Source organism: Peromyscus maniculatus, chromosome 10 (assembly GCF_049852395.1).
Source record: "Peromyscus maniculatus bairdii isolate BWxNUB_F1_BW_parent chromosome 10, HU_Pman_BW_mat_3.1, whole genome shotgun sequence".
In the NCBI taxonomy this organism is placed as follows: Eukaryota; Metazoa; Chordata; class Mammalia; order Rodentia; family Cricetidae; genus Peromyscus; species Peromyscus maniculatus.
In genome coordinates this window covers 3,676,446-3,699,180 of record NC_134861.1, presented here as the reverse complement: position 1 = coordinate 3,699,180, position 22,735 = coordinate 3,676,446, and the positions used below count along the sequence as shown (strand labels likewise).

Sequence of the window (22,735 nt, the reverse complement as noted above, 5' to 3'; positions counted from 1 at the left end):
CCTCTCACCAAGCACCCGGGCTCAGGTCCCTCAGCATTGTAGCTTAAAGCTAAACACTGTCACCTCCTGTGTTCATTTTTTTCTATCCGTCCATTCTTCAGTGGGCACTTGTACTGTGCCTCCTGTGGTGCCTCTTCCCACTCCTGGGCATGCGCTCAGAACTGAGACCTCTGGGTGATAAAGCAGCTCCATTTGTTTTGCTGGTTGATTTATTAGCGTGTCGGGGATGGAAGGTGTGGCCTTGAGCACGGTAAGTATGTGCTCCATCACTAAGCCACACCCTAGCCCTACTCCTTTTTCTTTATTTTATTATTTACTTATTTACATTGAGACGGAGTCCTACTATATAGCCTTGGCTGATCCGGAATTCACTCTGTAGACCAGACTGACCTCGATCTCACAGAGATCTTCCTGCCTCTGCCTCCCAAGTACTGGATTAAGGATGTGCACCACCACATCTAGTTGATTTATTTCTTCAAAGTCAGCATACAATGTAATGAGTTTCATTATGGCTTTTTCACACACATGTTAATACATGTTCTTCACCCCACTCCTGCCTCCCTCCCCTATGCCTCTTTCTGGTTACTTTCATCCCTGCAAGAAGTTCCCCTTCTGCTTCATGTCACATGCATTCTCTAAATATATATATATATATATATATATATATATATATATATATATATATATATATATATATATACATACATACATACATACATGTATATATATGGTGTACATGTGGGGTGGTGTGAGAGTCTTAATGTGTGGAGACCAAAAGAACAACTTGTCAAAGTCGATTCTCTTCTTCCCAAGTCCAGGTATCAAACTTGGGTGGTCAGGCTTGGAGGCAAGTGCTTTTACCCACTGAACATCCACCCATCAACATGTGTTCTTTCTTTCTCTTTCATTTTTCCTTCTTTTTCTCTCTCCCTAAAGATTGCCTTCCCTCTACTTTCTACTTTTCCAACCTACACACACACACACACACACACACACACACACACGTACACACACACATACACACACACAAATGCACATACATATACACATCTAGAGTTCGCGTATGAGAGAATGGGAGTGTTATTTGTCTCTCTGAGTCAGGTTTGTTTTATTTAACGCAATCATCTCAGTTGCATCCATTTTCCTGCAAATGTCATGATTTCTTTATGGATGCATAAAATGCCACCGTGCATAAGCACCATATTTTCATTGTCCATCTTCTACTTATTGACAACTAGGCTACTTCCATTTGCTGGCTAGAGCTGCAATAGACGTGGCTGCATGAGCCTCTCTGTGATATGTGGACTTGGAGGCCTTCGGGCAGATGCCCAGGAGTGGCAGAGTTGGGTCACATGGTAATTCTGTTTTTCACTTTATGAGAAATCTCCACACTGGTTTCCGTTGTGGCTGCACAAGTTTACACCCCACCAGCAGTGAACAAGGGCTCCTCTTCCCTTACATCCTCACCAGCATTTATATTCTGCTCCCTTGATGGTGGCCACTCTGACTGGGGTGGGATAGAATCACAAACCAGTTTGGGTTGGCATTTCTCTGCTGGCTAAGATGTCTGCACCCTGCTTTAAACGCTCTGAGAACCCCTGTGCTGTTTCCCACAGGCCTGTTCCCTCTGGCTTGCCCACCAGTGGTGTGCAGCGGGCTCCAGGCTTCTCCCAGCTCTTGTAGCACTCACTTTCTGAATGTCAGCTAGAGCCTGATGGGTGCGAGAAAGGACATCATGACAGGTAGAATTCAATCCTGAACACACAGCTACTAGGGGTTTAAATCCCAAGGGAAACTTAGAGACTTGCCCCAAGTTTGAATAGGCAGAAAACTGAGGTGCAGATGTGATTTAATATCACATGATATTGGTGAGCAGCGAGCCTCTGCCTCCCCTTCCCTATTGAGGAACTCTGCAATGTACAGCCTCAGCCAACACTTGAGCAACAGAAAATCGGTCCGGCTGGCTGTGGTGTCTCTGCTGCAGCCTGTCAGCTCCAGGCTAGTCTCTGAGAGGGAGCCGGGGACAACGTTGCAAGCAACCAACATGTGCAGCTGTGTTCTGGTAAAATTTTATTTACAGAAGTAACTGACAGGCTCTGTTCTAGGGTATTTACTGAGCAATCCATCTGTGAGGACCAATAGTGTGCTGGTTACTATCCTGGCCTGCAGAGAAACAGCAGCTGACAGGGGTTAGATAGAGCTGTGAGAGCAGGCAAGGTGGCCTGGGCTCGGGGTTCTAGGTTGAGTAGTGCCCAGACCCCCATAACACCTCGAGGAGAGGGTTGCTGAGCCACCCCACTGTTTAAGTGAGGGGTGAGATGTAAAACCCTCATTTGCCCATTTGCCCCCCCCCTCCACCTCGTCTGGCTCTATGGGTGTAGCTGGAAGGCTGTGCTCATCCTGAGAGCATCTGAAGGCTCCACAGCAGGTCCTCAAGGCCGGTTCCAGGGATTTGCAGGAAACAGAGAGGGTGCTGTTCGAGGCGGAGGGTCTTCAAGACCAGCTAGAGTCATTTGGAAAGAAGAAACTTCAATTGAAAAATGCCCCTACTAGATTATGCCAAAGGCAAGCCTGTGGAGCAATTTCTTGATTGATGGTTGATGTGGAAAGGCCCAGCCCGTGGGGAATGGGGACATCCCTGAGCTGGGGGTCCTGGGTTCGATAAGAAAGCAGGCTGAGCAAGCCAAGAGGAGCAAGCCAGGCAGCAGCGCCCCCCCTCCATGGCCTCCGCATCAGCTCCTGCCTCTAGTTCCTGCTCTGACTGACTTTCCTCAGTGATGGAGTATGACCTGGGAGCTGTAAACTGAAATAAACCCTTTCTTCCCCGAGTTGCTTTGGTTGTGGTGTTTTACCGCCTAGCTAAGATGGCTTCTTGGGTGTGGGTCTGTTCTTTGGGGAGAGGATGAAGTTTGGTCCCGGACACTGGCTTCCTCTGAAGTCTAATGACTCATGGCCAAGTCATGCCTCAAATTGTAGGTCTGACTCTTGCAGGTGAGGTGCCGGCTTCTGGGTCTGGTTTCAAGACTAGCTCCGCAACCAGGTGTGCACATCTTGGGCTTCTGGGGAGCAGGAGGGGTGGACGATGTGAGCCCAGCTGGCTCCCATCCCGCCCGATTGTTCCATTCCTTTGTCTTCTTGGAAGCCAACCACTGGCCTTACTCAAAGACCGAGGCAGGAGAGGAGAGTCAGCAGGTCTGTTGACTCCGAAATCTCCAGACAGGCCCTGGGTGTCAGATCCTCCTCCAGTCCTGACCTCTCACAGCCACGGGGAAAGGCTCACTGCCCTCTGTGGGCCAGTGCCTGAGGTATGTGACAGGGTCACACCTCTCTAACCAGCTGTCACATTCACACCTCAGCATCTGGGTCATTCAGATTTCCACTGTGCTGTGGAGCTTGGCATTGATTCACTCAGTTAATATAGCTTTTCCATGGTCTTAGGGTCTGGTCTAGGGGAGGAGGCTGGGGCACAGAGGCCCCAAGATGCCCAAGAGAGACACTGACTCCTGGGGGGGGTGTCAGTATTTTCATCCCATGTTATAAATGAGAAAATAGGGGAACTGGCTACCATGGGAAGAGCTGAAGTCACTCACTGTTTCTGGGTGCAGTGGTTGGCACCACAGGGACTCCAGCCTTTTGCAGGATCCACTGGGTACCTGTCAGCTCCTGTCCAGAGTTGTTGTGGCTTGGGTGTGAAATGTTCCCCATAGACTCCCTTAGTCCCCAGCTAGGGGTGCCGTTTGGGAAAGTTATGGAACCTGTAGGAACCAGAGCCCCGAGAGAGGAAGTATGTCACTGAGGGCGGACTTTGAGGTTTCATAGCCTCGCCATACTTCCAGTTCTCTCTCGGCTTCTGACTGACAAGGCAATGTGATGGGCCCGCTTGCCCTCACCTGCCACACCTTCCCTGCCTTCACGGACTTATGTTCTCTGATGGCGAACCAAAATCAAGTCTTTCTCCCTGAAGTTGCTTGTGTCTGGTTATTTTATCACAGCAACCAAAGTGAAACCAATGCAGAGTGAGAAGCACGTGTGCCCCCCTCATCCCCTGCCCTCCTCAGTCACCCCATCGTGCTCTTCATGACCTGATTTGTGTCTCCAGAGAGTCACTGTCAATTGGCTTTGAACTGTCAATTGCTCAGCACCCTCTTGGCCCCTTGAGGGAGGGAGAGGGCCCATGTCTCTGCTGTTTCATCCTGAGGGTGCACAGAAAGGAGGCTTTGTGACAGCTCCCTAAGGAGTCACTTTTGTCCCAACTCCATGACAATGGAGGGAGAACTGACTGGGTCTGGAGACAATGTGGGTCTGGCTGCCTTTCTTGGGGAAAATGAAGCAGGGGGAGGGCTCAAAGACCATTCCCAGGACCCCAGCCAGCTAGAGATGCGTGGGAAAGTCTCCCAAGGGGCTCTGCCTATCCAGCAACATGCCTGAGGAAACATGGAGAACCCACAACCCTCCTGTAGGTGCTGGTACAGTGCCACATCTACTTTGTGATTTTTGTGGCTAATGGAAAGACCTGACCATGGGCATCATCACGTCCACTCACAGGTGAGGAAGCTGAAGCAAAGCCAGGCGCTCAAGGAACCCCCAAATCCTGTTGTAGGGAACCCCAAGTCACTCTCAAAGATTGCTATCTACTCAAGACCCTGCTCTTAAAAACCTTCAGTACCACACCTTAGGAGATGGATGGAGTCAAAAGGACAATGTTCTTCTTCTAAAACTGTGACCAGTGCTGCAGTGTGTAGAGAGTCTTTCATCCCTAGAAATGGGGTTCAGTGGGAAATGTGGCCATTGCTTGACCATCAGGAAAAGCATGCTGACCCAGTGTGAGACCATGCATAGATGCCCTACTCCAAGTCAGGTCTTTATAGCCAGCTACTGCCTTGCCGCAGTCTGTTGAAAGTCATCCCAGACACACACATCACACACACACACACACACACACACACACACACACACACACACACACACACGCACATACATGCATATGTATACACATCAACACACCCATGAACACACACACATGCATGCACATACATGCATGCACACACACTCATGCATGTGTACACACAGGCACACACATGCATGCACATGTATCCACACATAAGTACACACACCCAAATGCAAACCAGTAGGCAGAACTACCTGCTGTAGCATCTGAACAGCTCTAGGGGAGCAGCAGTCCCCAGGTACAGAGCTCAGTCCTCCACTAGGCTGACTATTTCATGGTTTCTCAGGAGTGTTCCAGTTACTGATGATGGAGCCTATGTCCTCAGCTCCAAGATACTGACCAGGAACCCTTGAGAGGTCCCACCATACATAACAACACACACCAGCGCACATGCGATCTGGTAGGTGAGTTCATACAGCTCCTGGAAGGAGCACCAGAGGACAGACAAGGAGGGGATGGCTGTATGGCCTTGGTCCCATGCGGCTGGAAAGGGCTGCCCAAGAAGACCAAGCATTCCTTCCTTCCAACTAGATCCAGCACTGCTTGAACACCTACTGTATACCAGTTCTGGTCAGGCCTGAGGAAGCCTTAGGGAGATGGCTCAAGTCGCCTGCTGGAGGCCCCAGCAGTCCAGTGTGTGGAAGGTTCCACCCTGACACACCTTCAGGATTCATATTCCACTCCAGTGCACCCAGCTCTCAGGCCTGCCACTCCACAGGACAGTGGGGCCTATCTCAGGGATGGCTGGAAGACTCATTAGACCATAGAGACAAAGATCTAGCCTAGAGTGGGCCTTACAAGCAGCAACAAACACACCCCTAAACCCCCACATCAGGCACGCAGGAGCCAAGGCCTCTTGGCACCCCGGGCTCGTTAATTGAATAAATATTCATCTGTGTGGAGTGCCCAAGTATGTGGTTTCCATGGATACCCCTCCTAATGGCTTAATGAGACAAGGGCGCAGGCTCTCCAAAGCTAGAGCGGTGCTGGGGCCTATGGGGAAGCATCAGAGGCAGAATACCTGGATCCTGGACAGATGCTGAGTGGACAGACGGAAGGCAGCTCTTTCCCCATGAGGTGGCTGTACGAAACCTATCCCCAAGGCCACCCACCTTTTGGATCTGCTGACTACATTGTGTTAGACATGTCTGCCCTGCCTCCCTTCCGTCACCAGTGCCCTTCAGAGACACATGTGCTCTGTATGTCATACCTGCCAGCATGACTTAAAGGGTTCACAATGTGCCATGACCCTTTTATGTGATCGTTCTCCTTGATGGACCCCTGCTCTCAGCCTAGATGCCTTCTGCCTCTGCCCAGCCCCCACTTGACCCCAGCAAGTGCCTCAGGCCTGTGATGCTCAGGGACAGCTACCATGAGCCATCATAACAGGGAGTCAGGGGTCTACAGGGTGAGCGGCTCTCAGCAATTCCAGCTACTGGACCTGATCCACAAGGCTACCATCATGGCCGGGGAGCAGTAAAATGATCGTGCCTGCCACCTTCCCAGCCTCACCTGAGGGCTTCTCACGGTCAGAGGTGATGGAGGACAAGGAGCAAGGTGTGTCAGGCTGCTCACAGACTGCTCTGTGACCGCATGGTCTAGGGTTGCCACTTGATAGTGACATCAGTGGCATCCCTGGACTCCTGATATGCCTGTGGCTCTTTCAGGACTGGATACAGCCTGTGCTTGACCCAGAGCTCAACACAGCTGGGTGGACCCTGTGGGCAGCTGACTGCCTGGGATTAGTCATGGCTGGGCTGTGAATGGGAAGGCTGCAGTGAGGTCCGCAGAAATGGCGATCTCCCCAGTGATCTCCAGAGGGCCTGTCTTCCTGCGTCTACCCCAATGTATTCATAGACTCATTGCCAATGTCTGTGCACTGGCCAGTCATTTATAAAGATTTCCTGGCTGAGGACACTCTCTGATAGCATCTATCACCGAATTCTGTGATAGATGAAACTATCACAGAATTGAACTGAAACTGTGGGTGGCCGTGAGTATGGGGTGCAGGTGACCAGGACTCAGTCCCTCTGTCACATCCACCTTCACACAGACATAGCCCAACTGGACAAAAGACCAGAGCTGGATTCCCACCGTCAGGTATGTGAGCTGGACTCTTGAGTGGGAGCCGGGCTCTACCGTTTCCATACATACAGAGGCATCAGGGTGCGAAACTAATGCCCCTGCCCCCCATGGCGGGGTCTTGCCAACTCTCAGGCATTCTGAAGAGCCAGGAGGCAGCCAGCTCCACCAGGAGGTAGAGAAGGGCTTTCTAGGGCTTGCTAGTCTGAGAGTGGGAGGAAGTAGGCGGTGGAAATGATGGTGGGAAGGGTGGTGGGCCCAGAGTTGTAGGGGTGGGGGGGGACAGAGTATGAGGACAGAGCCACACAGTTAGGAATCTATTAGGACACAAAGCAAGGCCTGCTGCAGGGGAGTCCTGGATGCCTCGCAGATGTCTACCTGTAGGGACAGCAGGGTGCAAAGCCATCTGGGAAAGTCTGCACTGAACTCAGCACAGCTTCCGTGGCCAGGCCTCTCCGGCAAGCCAGGGTGAGATGATCCATAGCTCTCCAGAATACAATGGGGTCCATCTGTCCCCCATTTCCAGGTGGGACCCTAGAAATGTTGCCCTTTTCTGGACACCAACTGTCCTTGCACCCACACTGTTAGGACACAGGAAATATTCAACACTCAACTTAGAGGTCCCCTCTACACCAAAGGGTCCCTGGTACCCAGTCACTTTCCAGGAGGGCAGGGCTGACCGAACTCCATGACTACCCAGACTTCCGTGAGTATGGGCTGGCCTGACACAGAGAGAGCCTCCTGGGTAACAAGAATGAGGCATTGGCGGGAGCTATGCATTTTTTTCCCTGCTGTAATTGAAACAATATCTAGCATGAGACATCTAATTACATTCTTTGCTAGAAATCGAACTATAACATGTCCTGTCGATACAAACCCTTCGTTCAAGTCAAACACTACTCTCAGGGCACAGCGGTTGAGAGGGGCTTTGGTTTTTAAATAGTTTCTCTAAGTATAATCCCAGCAGCTGACATGTCTGTTTCAGCCTTTGTTCCCTCCCCAAGGTACTTTTGTGAGGCTGTGTTCCTGCATAACAATGCCACATAATTCAAGCTCATCTAAAGACTTGCTAGTTAGCACTTCCCAAGCCCAGAGGGCCTTAGGAGACATTAGAACCAGCCTACTCATTTGTCAGCCGGATCAACAGTCTCTCAGGACATGGCAAAGGAGCAAAGGTCACAGAATCTCCAGTCTGGTAAAGATCTGGGGTTCTGGGCTTGGGTGGGGGACAAGGGAGATGTCCATTGTTGACCAGTCTGGGTCCAAACCTGGTGGTACTTTCTGTCGTCAGCACCCGACAGTGACCCTGCTCTGTTCTAGGCTTCCCTGCAACTCCGGCCCTTTTCTAAGCAGAAGCTCTGGGGCTCTGCAGACTCTGGCTGTCACTGCTCCATGTCTGCCGGCTTCGGGGGAACGCTCTGTGTACTGCTACTTCTGGGTCCTCTGTGGCTGCCACACAGCACAGCACTCCTGGAACACTGGTTCTGTTCATCAAGGGAATGGCTATGTCCGCCAGAGACGGCTGGGCCGTGCGTGTGTGCACTTGAGCACAGAAAGTCCCCCACAGTTGCCAGAAGTCTGAAGCCAAGGTATATGCAGGGTCTCACTCCCCATAGGCTCTAGGAGCCCCTTTGGACTCTCCAGGCTCTCAGTGACCAGATATTCCTGGGCTGTGGTCGATCATTCCACACCCCCTTTCCCCTTGTGGCCCCTGGCCTGTGTCTCCCTCCTTTTACCTAGTAAGGACACTAGTCACATGGAATGAGGGTCACCTTGATCCAATGTGACCTTCAACTTGATCACATCTGAAAAGACCCTGCTTTCCAAAACACATGCAAGGATGTGAGGATATCTGGTTCTCTCTCTCTCTCTCTCTCTCTCTCTCTCTCTCTCTCTCTCTCTCTCTCTCTCTCTCTCTCTCTCTCTCCTAGCTAAAGTGGCAAGATTTGCTCAGAGGAAGCTGGTCCCTTCTCATGGGACACACCCATGTTTTGGTCAAGAAGCCATTTAATAACCTGTAGGCCAAACAACCCCGATCCAAAACTGGGTTTCTAGCCCCAAATGCCAAAGACACTAAAATGCTTTGCTTTGGAGTGACAGAACACTATATCTTGGACTATAGCTGCCATGAAAAGATCTACTTCCCAGCTTTCCTTGCAGTAGCTGTGGCTACATGACTAAGTTCTGACCAATGGGATGTTAGGGTCAAGGCAATGGGCAACTTCTAGGTGAAGTCGCTCTGTGGACCGAGGACTGTGGCTTCCTGCCTCCCTTTGGGAGCATGGACACGAGGCCATAATCAGAGCTGGGGTGGCTACCTAAGGTCTCCACGTGAGGCTGCTGTTGTGCTGCCCTGCAGGGCTGAGGTCCTTGTGCCAGCCCTGTGCAGACTTTGGTGCACAGGAGAAAAAGAAACTTCTGTCTTGTTGAAGAGTTAGGGACTCTTACTCAAGTAAATCAGCTAAATTTATTTCCAACTGTATCCAATGCTCGGCTCTAAACCGGAGCCCAGTCTCCTTCCTGCCCAGGACACATCTCCAGTAGAAGTTTGTGCACACATGGGCCATGCTTTTTTCCTGAGGTTTCTGGGATGGGAAAACATGAGAAGAAACAGTCAATTTTGCTGAGCTGTCCGGGGCCAGAGGCCCCTGGGTAGTCTCTGTGAGGTGGACAGACCAGTGAGATAGCCCCCCACCCCCCCACCCCCGTGGATGGTCAGGCCAGGTGGGGCAGTGGCTGGAGGCTCCACACATTAGCAAAACACCAGAGGCAGCTTCCAGGGTCAGAGCGAACATGAGCCTTCTCAGCTTGTTTTTCTGAACACGTTAAGAACTCTGGCATTTTCCACTTTTAAAAAACCCACAGCCAAACCAAACAAGAGCCTCTCTGCGCTCCTCTAGCTCTGCAGCTCTTGTCTGCCACAGACACGGCCAGTCTCCTAAACTGTCAGGGAATCACTTCAGCCTAATGAACATGCCTGCTGGGAACAGGCTTGGGGGTGGGGGCGGCAGCCGAGAGCAAGGCATCAGCGTTCCGCGTGATGAGGGTGGGCCGAGAGCTACAGTGATCCCCCATTGTGTTACACACACAGCACTCACCACTCTTGTGTCCAACTCATGTGCCAAATGGACGTTAGACTTAGGTGACCTCCTTGTCTTCAGTCACCTGTGCCACCGCTGGGGCTGGGGGTCCAGTCCACTCTGCAGCCCCCCTGGAACTCTGCACATTCTTGGTGGCAGCAAATGGGAGGAGGCATGGGTGAGGTTGGGCTCAGTGCTCTCTGGGCCTTGGGTGTCTTCGCTACGAATGAACGCTCACTCTCGGTGTGGGATCCCTTCACGTCCTTGCTGCACTGGTGCCACGCAGAGGGCAATGCAGCGCCGGGGGCAGCCATCCTAAAGGGGAGCACAGGAAAGCAGCAGCTCCCAACAATGAGAGACGTGGGGAGGCCAATCTGAAGACAGAAGCCCTTGGCACCAAACGAGGGTCCCCACAGTAGTCTCTGTGGAAGAGGGGAGGCACCATGGCGGTATCTACTAGTGCTCATTTGGGGGGCAGCAGCCGAGATCCCTGCCACCTCAGTGCTTCTCCGTAACCAGGGAAGTACATCTGCCTCCGAATACTTTATCCCGCTTTCATTTCTGTGGCTGTGATAAAACACCCTGGCAAAAAGCAACACAGAAGAGGGAGAATTTACTGGCTTACAATCCTAAATTACAGTCCATCACCGCAGTAGGTCAAGGCAGGGGCTCAAGCTGCTAATCACATCACACCTGCAGCAGAGAGAGAATAAATTTACCCTTGCTTGCTCGCTCTCAGCTAGCTTTCTCCTCTCATATTGTTCAAGACCCACCGCCTAGGAAATGGTGCCACTCACAGTGGGCTGGGCCTTCCTACATCAATTAACAACCAAGATAATGCCCCAAGGATATGCCCATGGGTCAAACAGATCTGGATAGCTCCTTACTAAGACATTCTTTCCGGGTGATTCTGAGTTGCATCCATTAAAACTAACCATCCACATATCCGCAAAGAGGGGACATGAACAGCCTCTAACTCTTGGGTAACAGTGATGTGAATGTGAACCAGAGGTTTCCCCTTGCCTCTCCGCTGTCTGCACAGTCCCAAGGAGATAAACTGGGCAGGTGGGAGGGGGGACCAAGGGGGGCTCCACCTCATGGGTGCATCCTGTGGGGCCAGGCCTCTGGCATCCTGGCTTGCTGAGGGGCAACACACAGAATGCATGGGAGGGCCGCCAAGATCTTGTTCAGCTAAGGAGGCCAGAACTGGGGTCCTCTCCTTAGACAGCCCCTCCAGCCCCAGCTGAGCTACCTCTTGGGCTCCTGTAACCACGTGTAAGAGACTTGAAGCATAGAAATTGTGCTCAGTGTTGAAAATTAGCAGGGCTATCCTGAGACTCCCAAGTGGGCAGTTCCCAGAGTGTTGAGTTCCCTGTCACCTTGCAAGCAGGTAGAGACCAAGGAACCCTGAGGAACACTGATAAGGAGAGCCAACATCATCCAGGACCAGACTCAGTGAAATAGTGATGATGATGATGATGATGATGATGATGATGATGATGGTGATGGTGGCAGTAGCGATGGTGGTGGTGGTGGTGATGGTGAGGGTAATGGTGGTGGTGGTGGTGGTGGTGGTGGTGGTGGTGGTGGTGGTGGTGAGGGTGGTGGTGGTGATGGTGGTGGTGGTGGTGAGGGTGGTGGTAGTGGTGAGGGTGGTGAGGGTAATGGTGGAGGTGGTGGGTGATGGTGAGGGTGGTGGTAGTGGTGAGGGTGGTGAGGGTAATGGTGGAGGTGGTGGGTGATGGTGAGGGTGGTGGTGGTGTTGGTGATTGTAGTGATGTGGTGGTAACAGTGGTAGTGATGGTGACAGTGATCAATATCAACTATGGTTTATTAAGAGTATGAAAAGTGTCAGGAATTGTAAATATTAGTTCTTTTTATTAATTTTTTTAAAAAATTACCGAAGTCAAGCTCTTAAACAGGCTGGATGACACAAAGAAAGAGCTCACGAGGGCAGATGGCCCAGCAGTCAAGGCAGAACCAGAGCTCAGTCTCTGTGTCCAGAATGGACAGTGGATAAGTTCCTGTTCTGCCTACTGCATCTCTTCATTTCCGGCTGCTGCCGCAGAGTATCCAGTGTAATGGATTCTAACCACACGAGTACACACATGTGTACAAGAGCACATGCATGCACACATATGCATATTGATGCATTCATGCCTGTACATACATGTGTCCACATACAAGTGCATATGCCACACACAAATATGCATATATGCATATGTATACACACGTATGTGTACACATATGCACATACCTTCACACATTTTTCCCTAGAGTTTTAGATGTCAGAAGCCTGAACTGTGTCCGCAGGGCTGGCTCCTCCTGGAGGCTGTGTTGGAGAATCTGTTTCCCGGGCTCTCCCACTTCTCATGGCTGTTTCAGTCCATCCCTTTTGGCCCGTCCTCCTCTGTCAGCCCTGGCTTGTTTCTGTCCCCCAACTGCAGCATGAATCTTAAAAGTTCTTATTAATAAAATCAAACCTGAGGCTAGTTATTGGGGTCAATGCTGGTAGATCAGATAGACAGAACAAGCCACAGCTACCTCACCTCGCCGGATCCTCAGCTGATCCTGTCTCCTCAGACTGGAGGCCTCTGAGTCCTCATCCAGAATGGCTCTCAGCTGAACTGCTGCTAGAAGCCTGAAAGCTTAACCAGCCAAATGCTTCTAGTTTCTGGTCCTCATGCCTTATATACCTTTCTGCTTTCTACCACCACTCCCTGGGATTAAAGGCTTGTTTTCTGGGATTAAAGGCGTGATGAGTCACCATGCCTGTCTGTATCCTTGAACACATGGATTTCTGCCTCTGGAATGGTAGGATTAAAGGCGTGTGCTACCATTGTCTATCCTTTATGTTTAATATTGTGGCTGTTCTGTCTCTGACCCCAGATAAGTTTATTAGCATGCACAACATTTGGGGGAATACAATACCACACCCAACCTCCCATGACTTGCCTGCCCCTCTCCTTCGCTCAAAGACACCTGTGTTCACAGGGGATCCACGGGCATACTCCAAGACACTCTGTGTCGCAAGATCCTTGACTCACCCAGACATAAAAGGTATGTTAGACACGCGGTGCTACAGAGTCACAGGTCCTGGGGACTTGACCACGGGCAGCTTTGGGTGTACAGTGGGAAGAGCTTATTTAGTTTGCGCCTCAACAGCAGGAAGCCTGGCCAAGGGTGGCTTCAGGGCAGCTCGAAAAGAGTGGCATTGGGGGGGGGGGGGCATAGACTGTTTCTTCTGTGATGTTCATCCTTGTCCTCATCTTCTCTTGGTCACAGGACAGACAGCTGCTGCGTCTCTTGGCATTGCATCCTCATATGCGTGACCAACCAGGAAAGGTAGCAGTAGGTCTTCCTCTCCATTTTTCACTGACAAGGAGGTCTTACCAGCCGGCTTGGACCCTACAGCCTCCCACCTGCAGGCCTTGGACCAGGGGTTAACAGACCTTCTGGGCAGCCTGGAGAGCAGCCAATGAGAGAAAGGTGGTTTCTTGAGGTCATGTTCTGAAGCCAATCGGCCACGCAGTCCAGGCTCCAGGCTCTGTGTCAGCAGTTTCTAAAGGCCAAGGCTGGAGGAGCGGGATCGGGGAACAAGAACCCTTGATCTGATCATCTGTGTACCTGCAGGGCTGCACAAAGACAATGCTAGGTTGTGTCTGCCGACCCAGTGAGGGACTTAACAGATGTGGAGACTGGGGGCTGAGGCCCTCAAACACCAGCTCAGGCCACTGGGGCAGCAGTGGGAACATCTGCAACTCTCAACACTGATATGGGGGTCCAGGCTGCCAGAATGGCAGGCTGGAGGCAGCGAGGCTGCAAGAGGCCAGGGATGCAGAAGCAGTCTGGAGCTCGAACCCCAGCCGACCAGTGCCAAGGCACACAGTGGGTACGCTGAGAGAGAGAGAGATGCTGACCCTCTGTTTTCCACTACACCCCATGCCAATCCCAGCCAGTCCGGCAAGCAGTTCTTCCTCAAGAGGGCTGCGCCAGCTCTGTTGGAACTCGACTTTGCCAAATCAATGATCAATATGCAATGGATTCAGTCTGCAGGCTGGGGCGCCAGGAGCTGGCCTGGCTGCCGGATCCCTGCCACGTTCTGACAAGACAGATTGGTCTCTGGAATTCTTCAGGGAGAGGCAGAGAGGGAAGCAAACTCCAGCTTCCCCTGGCTCATCTTTAAAACTGAAACTGCACATAAACATAGAGGGAAAAAAATCCCCAGTTCCACTCCAAAGAAAAACACGTCCTCTCGCTCTTGAGACAAGAGACCCAGCTGTTTCCATGACTCTGTCACCAGTCGGAGCTAAGTGAAGCGAGGTCTCTCCCCGACCCTGGCTCTCCTCAGTGCCCACAGGCACCAACCAAAGACAAAGATGGGCAGGTCAGCGGAGACTCTCCCTCAGGGAGATGGAGTATCTGAATGCCGGCACGGATCTTAGCAGCAGCAGTGCAATGCGTTCATTCTAGACAGGGAAACTGAGGCCTGGGAACGGGGGGGGGGGGGTCACTCAGCTGCCAAGCAGCAAAGAAAGCCATAATCAGGAGCTTAAATTCACATCTGATGACTCCATTCAGAATCAAGGTGTGAACGGTTGCACACACAACATATGTGCATCGACATATTTGTGTGCATGCATGCTTATATGCGGCTGTGTGCATGCATTGTGTATGAATATGTGCATACTCATGTGGGTACACATGCACATATGTGTGTGCATACATGCCTTTGACTGGTACTTACAGGTGCAGAGACACACGTGTGTGGGAGTAAATACACAGGTATGCTATAAAGCATATAAAGGTATGTGTGTACACACACGGTGTAAATGTATGGATATGCACATGCAAGTGGTGTGTAAGCATGCATGTATGTATGAACAGGTGTACATGTATACACACATGTAAATGCAAATGCATCTTCATGGACATCCATGTCTATAGGCAATGGGTATATGTGTGCATACTTGAATAAATATACTTATGTGGGTGTGTGTACATGAACATGGGTGTGCATGAATCCATGTGGGAGTTGTGTATGTATGTGTTCATGTATACCTATGAGAGCAGCAGAGTAATCCAAGGAGATCAGCTCCCATCAGCACCTGCCAGGCTGATCTGCAGCCTGTTCACTGCACCCAGGGTTCACCAGAGACAGACAGCCAAATCCCTCTGCAGAGGCTTGGCATGGAACTGAAGGCCCAGGACCCAACACCCAGGCACTATGTGGCCCTGGCTGGACCAACCCCACCCTTCTAGGCATCATGCATCCGTGTGTCTATGAATACCCAGGATGCTTTGCTTCATCTGGCTTTCCTCCTGAAATGCGCCAGGACCTTCCCAGCATACCTCCACATAGTGGTACAGACACACTCACTGCTGCCAGTGTGGCCCGCCACCAGCCACTCCTGAACACAGTCTTTGGGGGGCGCACACAGCTTGCCTGCCACAGAACAACCAGAAGGAGACTGTCGGGCCTACTTGGCTGTCTCTGGGCAAAGGGGCTTGTACAGTCTCTTTATAAGTCCCTTCCGTCCCACACCTGCCCCAAATGCAGCCCAGGGTTCCCAACCCAAGGGCTAAGAGCCCTTACCTCTGGCTGCTGGCCCAAGTGGAGGTGCGGCCAGCGTTCCCACAGCTTGCAGCTACCATCCCCAAGAGCCCAGGTCACTCACTGGCAAGCCTTCCGGATGCCCAGCTGACCCTGCACACCGTTCCCAAGGCAGATCCCTTTGCCTCTGTATGTCTTGTGTCTGGACAGCCACCACTTGTAAACATGAGGTTGTGCACAGTCAGGGCCTGGGATAGACGACTACCTGTTGTCCCCACCGTTTCTCACAAGAGGGCTCCTCTCTGATCCGGGGAGGTCCACAGTGCTGGCTGCAGGGGGAGAAGCCATCTCTCCAACACTTGTATCTGACCAGTGCCCACGTGCCCTCCTCCTCATCTTCTTCCTTTGCCTGCCCCCCCCCCATCTCCAGGACCAAGTCAGTCACTCCAGGGAGCATTTTCACCTAGGAAGCATCCCACCAGAAGGAGCACCCACATTCCTAAGGAGTTCTCTGTCCTGGGCAGCAGCCACACACTAGGGACTACCTCAGTCCCTAGGGAGCGTGGCCCACACGGCCTCTTCCTAATAACCCCTCTATAATACTGCAAAGGTGATGCGGGCTGTCACCTCCTCCCAGAAGCTTTCCTAGCCAGACATGAGCAGACACAGGCCAGGCCTCCTCTCACTCAAGTGTGCTGCTGATGGGGGTGGAGATACGGAGGCTTCCGCACAAACCAGCTGAAGTTCTTCTGATCAGTGGCCCCTGTTAGGGCCTCAGGATGAGAAGGACCTTTTTAATAACCATGGTGGCTCTTCCTCCCAGGTCACATCCACAGATGACAGGGCACTTAGTTATTCCTGAGTGAGAAAGTGCCCGGGATGGGCATCAGGAACCACCCCCTGCATGGGCACAGGACTCACGACAGACAGGCCCCTGTTCTGAACTGTTTGACTTCTGCCTAATCCTAGTTGGGCACCCCTGCCCTGAGGGAAGGCCCTGTGGGTCTCCTGGAGCTGCAGGGCTCCCCGGGAAGCTGCACTGTCTTCGAGGACTGCAGACCAGAGACAAAAGCTCCCCTGTTGAGCTCAAGGAGGACGCAGCCACCAGGGCAGGCACAAGTCCAGGCACCATAGGTCCTTGTTCCAAGGTCCTCGAGATGACTTTCTGGGCACCAGAGCCCCTCTGCTAGAGTGTTGGCAGCTCCCCTCCCTTTCCCATCCATCTGACTGTGTAGGAAGAGGTCCTGGCCAGCCTTGACGGGGAGAATGGTCCCCCTTCAGTCCTAGCACGGAAATGTTAAGTCTGGGAACTCCAGTTTATTCCCTTGTCCACCTCCTCCCTAGAGCTCTGTCTCCATAGACCTGGAGCTGCCTGGGGGTAGAGACCAGTGTCTAGCACTCAACTCAGGTCACAGGTGACAGGACCTCTGTGATATGGACACACCAGATCTCCCCAACATTTGCTCACTCTCGCTTGAACCCACTCCCACAAAATCGCCCAGCATATGGCAGGTCAGTCTGGGGTTTGTCAAAGGCATTGATCTTGAGTGTCCCCTCCAGCTTTGAAAAGCAGGGTCGCACAGCATAAAGATTAAACTTTGCCAACATTGGTACAGAGCTTGGGAGCCTGATCCGGGCCTCCACTGGCACCGAGGTTATGATTCACGATCCCGCAGCGCTGGGAGGTGCGCAGAGGAGGGAACTGAGGCCGACTGAGGAGGTGGCTCAGCAGGGGAGCAGGGACCCCAAGCTCCACAGGAACGATGCACACAGGCAGTGCCGCGTTCTCTGCCACGCTGCTACAGGCTCGCCCACCAATCAGGCCGCGGACCCCGAGCCAGACCCTTGTTGCACGCGGGTGTGCGCGCCCGCGCGCTCCATCGTTTGTAACCTTAACCGACTGAGGTGGAGGCTACGGTCTTAGAAAGAGCAGGCTTCTAGAACTCACCGCTCAGGCCAGCCCGCGCTCAGCCCGGCCCGGCAAGCTGCAGTCTGCCCTGGAGGGGGCGCCCTCGCCGAGTGCGCGCCCTGCGCCGCCGCCTCGGGCTCCTCCCCGGCGCCGCCGGCAGGTTCGCCCAGGCGGCCGCGGGCTCCGGCTGCGGGCCCGCTCCCCCCGGGCCGGTGGCTCGGGCCTGCGGGGCGCCCCGCCCCGCCCCGTTGCGCCCTCCCCGCTGCGCAACTGGACTCAAGTTGGAAGCCGAGCCCGGGCGGCGGCACTTGCGCCAAGCGCACCGCGGCGGCTGCGAAGACGCTGCACCGGCGAGCGGGGAGGGCGAGGCGGCGCCCGCACGGCCGAACGCGGACCACGGGGGGCGCCCGCACCCAGAACAGCAAGAGGACAGCGGGTGTAGGCGCCCAGCCCGCAAAGTAAAGTTGCAGTCGGAGGTTGGGCGCGGGGGCCCGGAAGAGCGGCAGCCCGCGCCCTGGTTCGCCTAGCCCCAGCCAGGAGGATGGGAAGCAGATCGTCCGTGCTGCCGCCTGCAGCCTGCAGCCTGCAGCCCAGTCGGTTACCTGGACCGTGGAGCCGCTAGCGTGCGCCAGCTCGGACACCGCATCTCCGTGGGCTGGCGGCCCCGGCGCTCCCACTGAGCCCAGGCCGAGGGCGGGGCCGCGCGAGGACCTGGGACCTACCCCCCTTCCCCCCACCGCCGCGTCGCTGCGCTCTCCGGGCACCTCCAGCTCTGCACTTACGCGCGCGGCAGCTGCGGGGAGCCCGGCAGCCACGCTCTCCAGCGCGCCGCCCGCCCGCCGGGCCACCACGGCCGAGGGCCGGCTGCGGGGCTTCGCGGCCCCCAGCAGGCACGCCGGAGGAGCAGGCAGCGATGCGGACGCCGACCCTGGCTGGGGGGCGCCCGAGCTGCCGAGACTGCGCTCCGGCTCCTGGCAGGACCGCGTAGCTCGCGGGAGGACCATGGCGTCCCCGGCGCTGGCCGCGGCGCTGGCGGTGGCGGCGGCTGAGGGCCCCAACGGGAGCGACGCGGGTGACTGGGGTAGCGGCGGGGGTGCCAACGTCTCGGGGACTGACTGGGGGCCGCCACCGGGCCAGTACTCCGCAGGTGCCGTGGCGGGGCTGGCAGCCGTGGTGGGTTTCCTTATCGTTTTCACCGTGGTGGGCAACGTGCTCGTGGTGATCGCTGTGCTGACTAGCCGAGCGCTGCGCGCCCCGCAGAACCTCTTCCTGGTGTCTCTGGCCTCAGCTGACATCCTGGTGGCCACACTGGTCATGCCCTTTTCGCTGGCCAATGAGCTCATGGCCTACTGGTACTTCGGGCAAGTGTGGTGTGGTGTGTACCTGGCACTGGACGTGCTCTTCTGCACCTCGTCCATCGTTCACTTATGTGCCATAAGCCTGGACCGCTACTGGTCGGTGACGCAGGCGGTAGAGTACAATCTGAAGCGCACGCCGCGCCGTGTCAAGGCCACCATCGTGGCTGTGTGGCTCATCTCGGCTGTCATCTCCTTCCCGCCTCTCGTCTCGTTCTACCGCCGGCCCGACGGCGCCGCCTACCCGCAGTGCGGCCTCAACGATGAGACTTGGTACATCTTGTCCTCCTGCATAGGCTCCTTCTTCGCGCCCTGCCTCATCATGGGCCTGGTCTATGCACGCATCTACCGCGTGGCCAAGCTGCGCACGCGTACGCTCAGCGAGAAACGTACCCCCGCCGGCCCCGACGGCGCATCCCCGACCACAGAGAATGGGCTGGGCAAGGCGGCGGGGGAGAACGGGCATTGCGCGCCCCCGCGCCCCGATGTGGAGCCAGATGAGAGCAGCGCGGCAGAGAGGCGGAGGCGCCGGGGAGCGCTGCGCAGAGGAGGACGGCGGAGAGAGGGCACCGAGGGGGACATAGGCAGTGCAGACGGACCGGGACCGGGGCTGGCGGCCGAGCAGGGCGCTCGGGCGGCTTCTCGGTCCCCGGGTCCCGGCGGGCGCTTGTCGCGGGCAAGCTCGCGCTCCGTCGAGTTCTTTCTGTCGCGCCGGCGCCGGGCGCGCAGCAGCGTGTGTCGCCGCAAGGTGGCCCAGGCGCGCGAGAAGCGCTTCACCTTCGTGTTGGCGGTGGTCATGGGCGTGTTCGTACTTTGCTGGTTCCCTTTCTTCTTCAGCTACAGCCTGTATGGCATCTGCCGCGAGGCCTGCCAGTTGCCTGAACCGCTCTTTAAGTTTTTCTTCTGGATCGGCTATTGCAACAGTTCGCTCAACCCGGTCATCTACACGGTCTTCAATCAGGACTTCAGGCGCTCTTTCAAGCACATTCTCTTTCGCAGGAGGAGAAGGGGCTTCAGGCAGTGACCCTCAGGCCGCCTGGCACTGACCTCCCAGACAGCTCCGAACTCGGGCAGTCAGAGGGACCAATCAGGGGTGGCCTCTCCAGAGTTCCAGGAGTGGCCTGGAATTCAGAGCTCTTTGTGGAATGTGGCCAGCGGGAGCTGGGCGAGAGACAACTGGGCCTCAGGGAGTGGGGAGGAGAAAGGGAGACCCCTTTGCCTTCCCATCTCAGCGAGTGGCTGTGGCTAGGTTGTGGATCCAGTTCCTGAGAGAGCTTCTGTGGAGTGTGGCTGTGAAGTTAGGGTTTTAGAGGGCAGACAATTGCAGCAAGAAAGGACCCCCCCACCCCCAAACACTCAGTGTTCCTTGTGAGCAAGGACTGACTTCCTATGCCCTAAAAAGCGTCTGTCTCGGGGAGGAGAGGGTGCAGACAGTCTCTGATTACTGAGAGTGTTTGTTTGCCAAAAACAATGACAGCCAAAACAACCAAACCATTTTCTAAATAAACCTTTGTAATCTAAGTATCAGGTGCACTGGTCAGTCCTTAAGCTAGGGTGTGGGGGAACTCTCCAGACTGTCCCCTGAGTGTCCCACACAGGCACATATTCAAGTCCTGACTGCCTCTCTCTCTCGTGAGGAAGGGAGGTATCTCTTTAAATAGTTAAATGTTTGGGGTATATGCAAAGTGGTATACTCAAAATTCTTTCCTGTAAGTGGTAAGAGGCAAAGGAATGGAAGGCCTCAAGCTGATTCCAAGTTTAGATCCTGGGGAGCATCCTCCCCACCCCACCCTACCCCCATACCCCACCCCCACCCCCTTGCTCTGCCCAGGTGTTGCACTAGGAGCTCTGTGTAGTTCTGGCATCCAGTATACTCTGAGTTGCCTCTTTAAGTGGGCAAGATGGGGTGAGACCTGTCCCAAGAAGTCTTCCCCCACCCATGGGGTTGGCGTTGTGGCCAGATGCCTTTGCCTGGTTGCTGGACGGTGGGGGTAAGCTGGACAGTCCCCAAGTATTGCTTCTGAATCAGAGCCGAGGTCATTGTGGCCCAGAGCCAAGGGAACCTGTGGAGCAGGGGAGGGCCTAGAGACCCCCAAGGACTTCCCCTCAGTGCCACCCACTCTTGCCTTTTGCTCAACTCTCAGTCCCCAGCATAAAATACTTTTGAGAGCCTTCTTGTCTCCAAGCCAAGACCCCATGAGCTCTAGTTAGCCCCATGTGACAAGTCCTGGCAACCCCCAGGGAAGGTTGAGAGGAAGGTTGTTAGGACCTGGACCTGGGGTGGGAGAGTTGCCTCTACACCTGTGATCCAACTCAATCCAGTTGGGTAGGCTGGAGGGCTCTTGCCAGGATCCCTGCTGTGACTGCCTAGCCTGTATCCCTCCTGTGTCCCCCACCCCCATTAGTCCTGTCCTCCCCAAGTCCCTGCTGGAGACCAGACACCAGAGCAGGTCCTTCCTGGCCCAAACTGCCAAAGCTGTCTCTTGAGAAAAGAGCTCTCGGGTGCATATGTACATCTATACACGCACATACACAGCTGCATGGCCTCTTCATCCACTGTGGATCCTCACCGTATCCCACAGTGTCAGGCCATCACTTCATGTGGTGACACACTTACTGTGTTCTGGGCTTAGACCCAAATGGGGAAACTGAGCCTGGAGTGGTGAGAGGAACGGAATCGGGGACCTAAGGTGGATCAGGGAGACCTCAGTTCTCTCTGGCCCTGTGAAGAGAGACCTTTGTAAGATGCCAATCTGGTCCAAATTCACAGTTAGGGGCCTCGGGGTGATACACAGGAAAGAGCACAGTTGATCCCACTAGGGAGAGGATTGTGCCCAGGGATTCTCCTATATGCTTCTAGGAAGGCCTCCTGGGCCCAGGGCCTCAGAATTGCTACTAGAGAACCTGCATCTCAGAGCACCCAAGAATAGAACCTAGATTCTTGATGAGATGGGGAGGCAGTCCCATCCCCCTGCACTCAGTTACCCCAAATCCAACCCAAGACACTTTTGTCTTAAGCAGAGTAGCGTTTTTTTTTTTTTTTTTTTTTTTTTTTTTTTTTTTTTGATTCTGTGAATATTGCTACAGGCACATTTCATGAAGCTCAGAGAGGCGAATAAACTTGTCTGGGATCACACAGCTAACCATAAGACCCAGGCAGGGTTTGGGTTCCCTGGCTCAAAATTTGACCATAAAATAAAGATTTCCAGGCAGTTCTTCACCAACCCTTAGGTTGTAGGGAATGGATTCCCACTGAGGAGGAAGGGGCCCAGGCAGGGACTAGCTGTAGGCAAGGGCAATTGTGTTTTAGGAAACTAAATCCTGGGGTTGTGGGTAGGAGAGGAGAGACGTAACAGGAGGCTGGAAAAAAAAAGTCTGGGTGCCAGGTTGGAGGTGTGTGTGTGGGGGGGGGGGGAGCTTTGGGTCCCTGGAAGGCTGAGTTCTGCAAATGTGTTGACCCAGCAGCCAGAGCTATCCTGTTATGCAGACTGGGGTGGTCTGATCATCTGTGAGTTCCAAGGGCCTTGGGTGCAGTAGGGGCCATGTCAGCCCCGAGCCAGGCCTCCTGGGGATTAGCCCTGTGAATATCTCCAGAGCTCTGCTGAGGCTGTGAACAAACCCTATGCTTTTTCATTTCCTAAGCCCAGGAATGATGCTCTAGGCTCTGGCTTGCACCCCACACAGTGGGGTAGTTGTTCACGGTCTCAGGGTTGATGCCCGGGGAGGCAGCTAAGCAGCCGGTTAAAAAGACAAGCCCTCTGCAGGGACATGCTGCCTTGCTTGTGTCTCACATCTTCTGAGGGTGAG

At 54.1% G+C, this 22,735-nt stretch overlaps 1 protein-coding gene across 1 annotated transcript; it reads left to right on the top strand.

Moving 5' to 3' along the window:
- The first annotated feature begins 17,755 nt into the window (after window positions 1-17,755).
- Adra2c (adrenoceptor alpha 2C) lies at window positions 17,756-20,449 on the top strand. The gene has a single exon (XM_006985580.4). The coding sequence runs from the start codon at window positions 18,576-18,578 to the stop codon at window positions 19,950-19,952; it is 1,377 nt and encodes a 458-aa protein (XP_006985642.1). The 5' UTR covers window positions 17,756-18,575; the 3' UTR covers window positions 19,953-20,449.
- The last annotated feature ends 2,286 nt before the right edge of the window (window positions 20,450-22,735 follow it).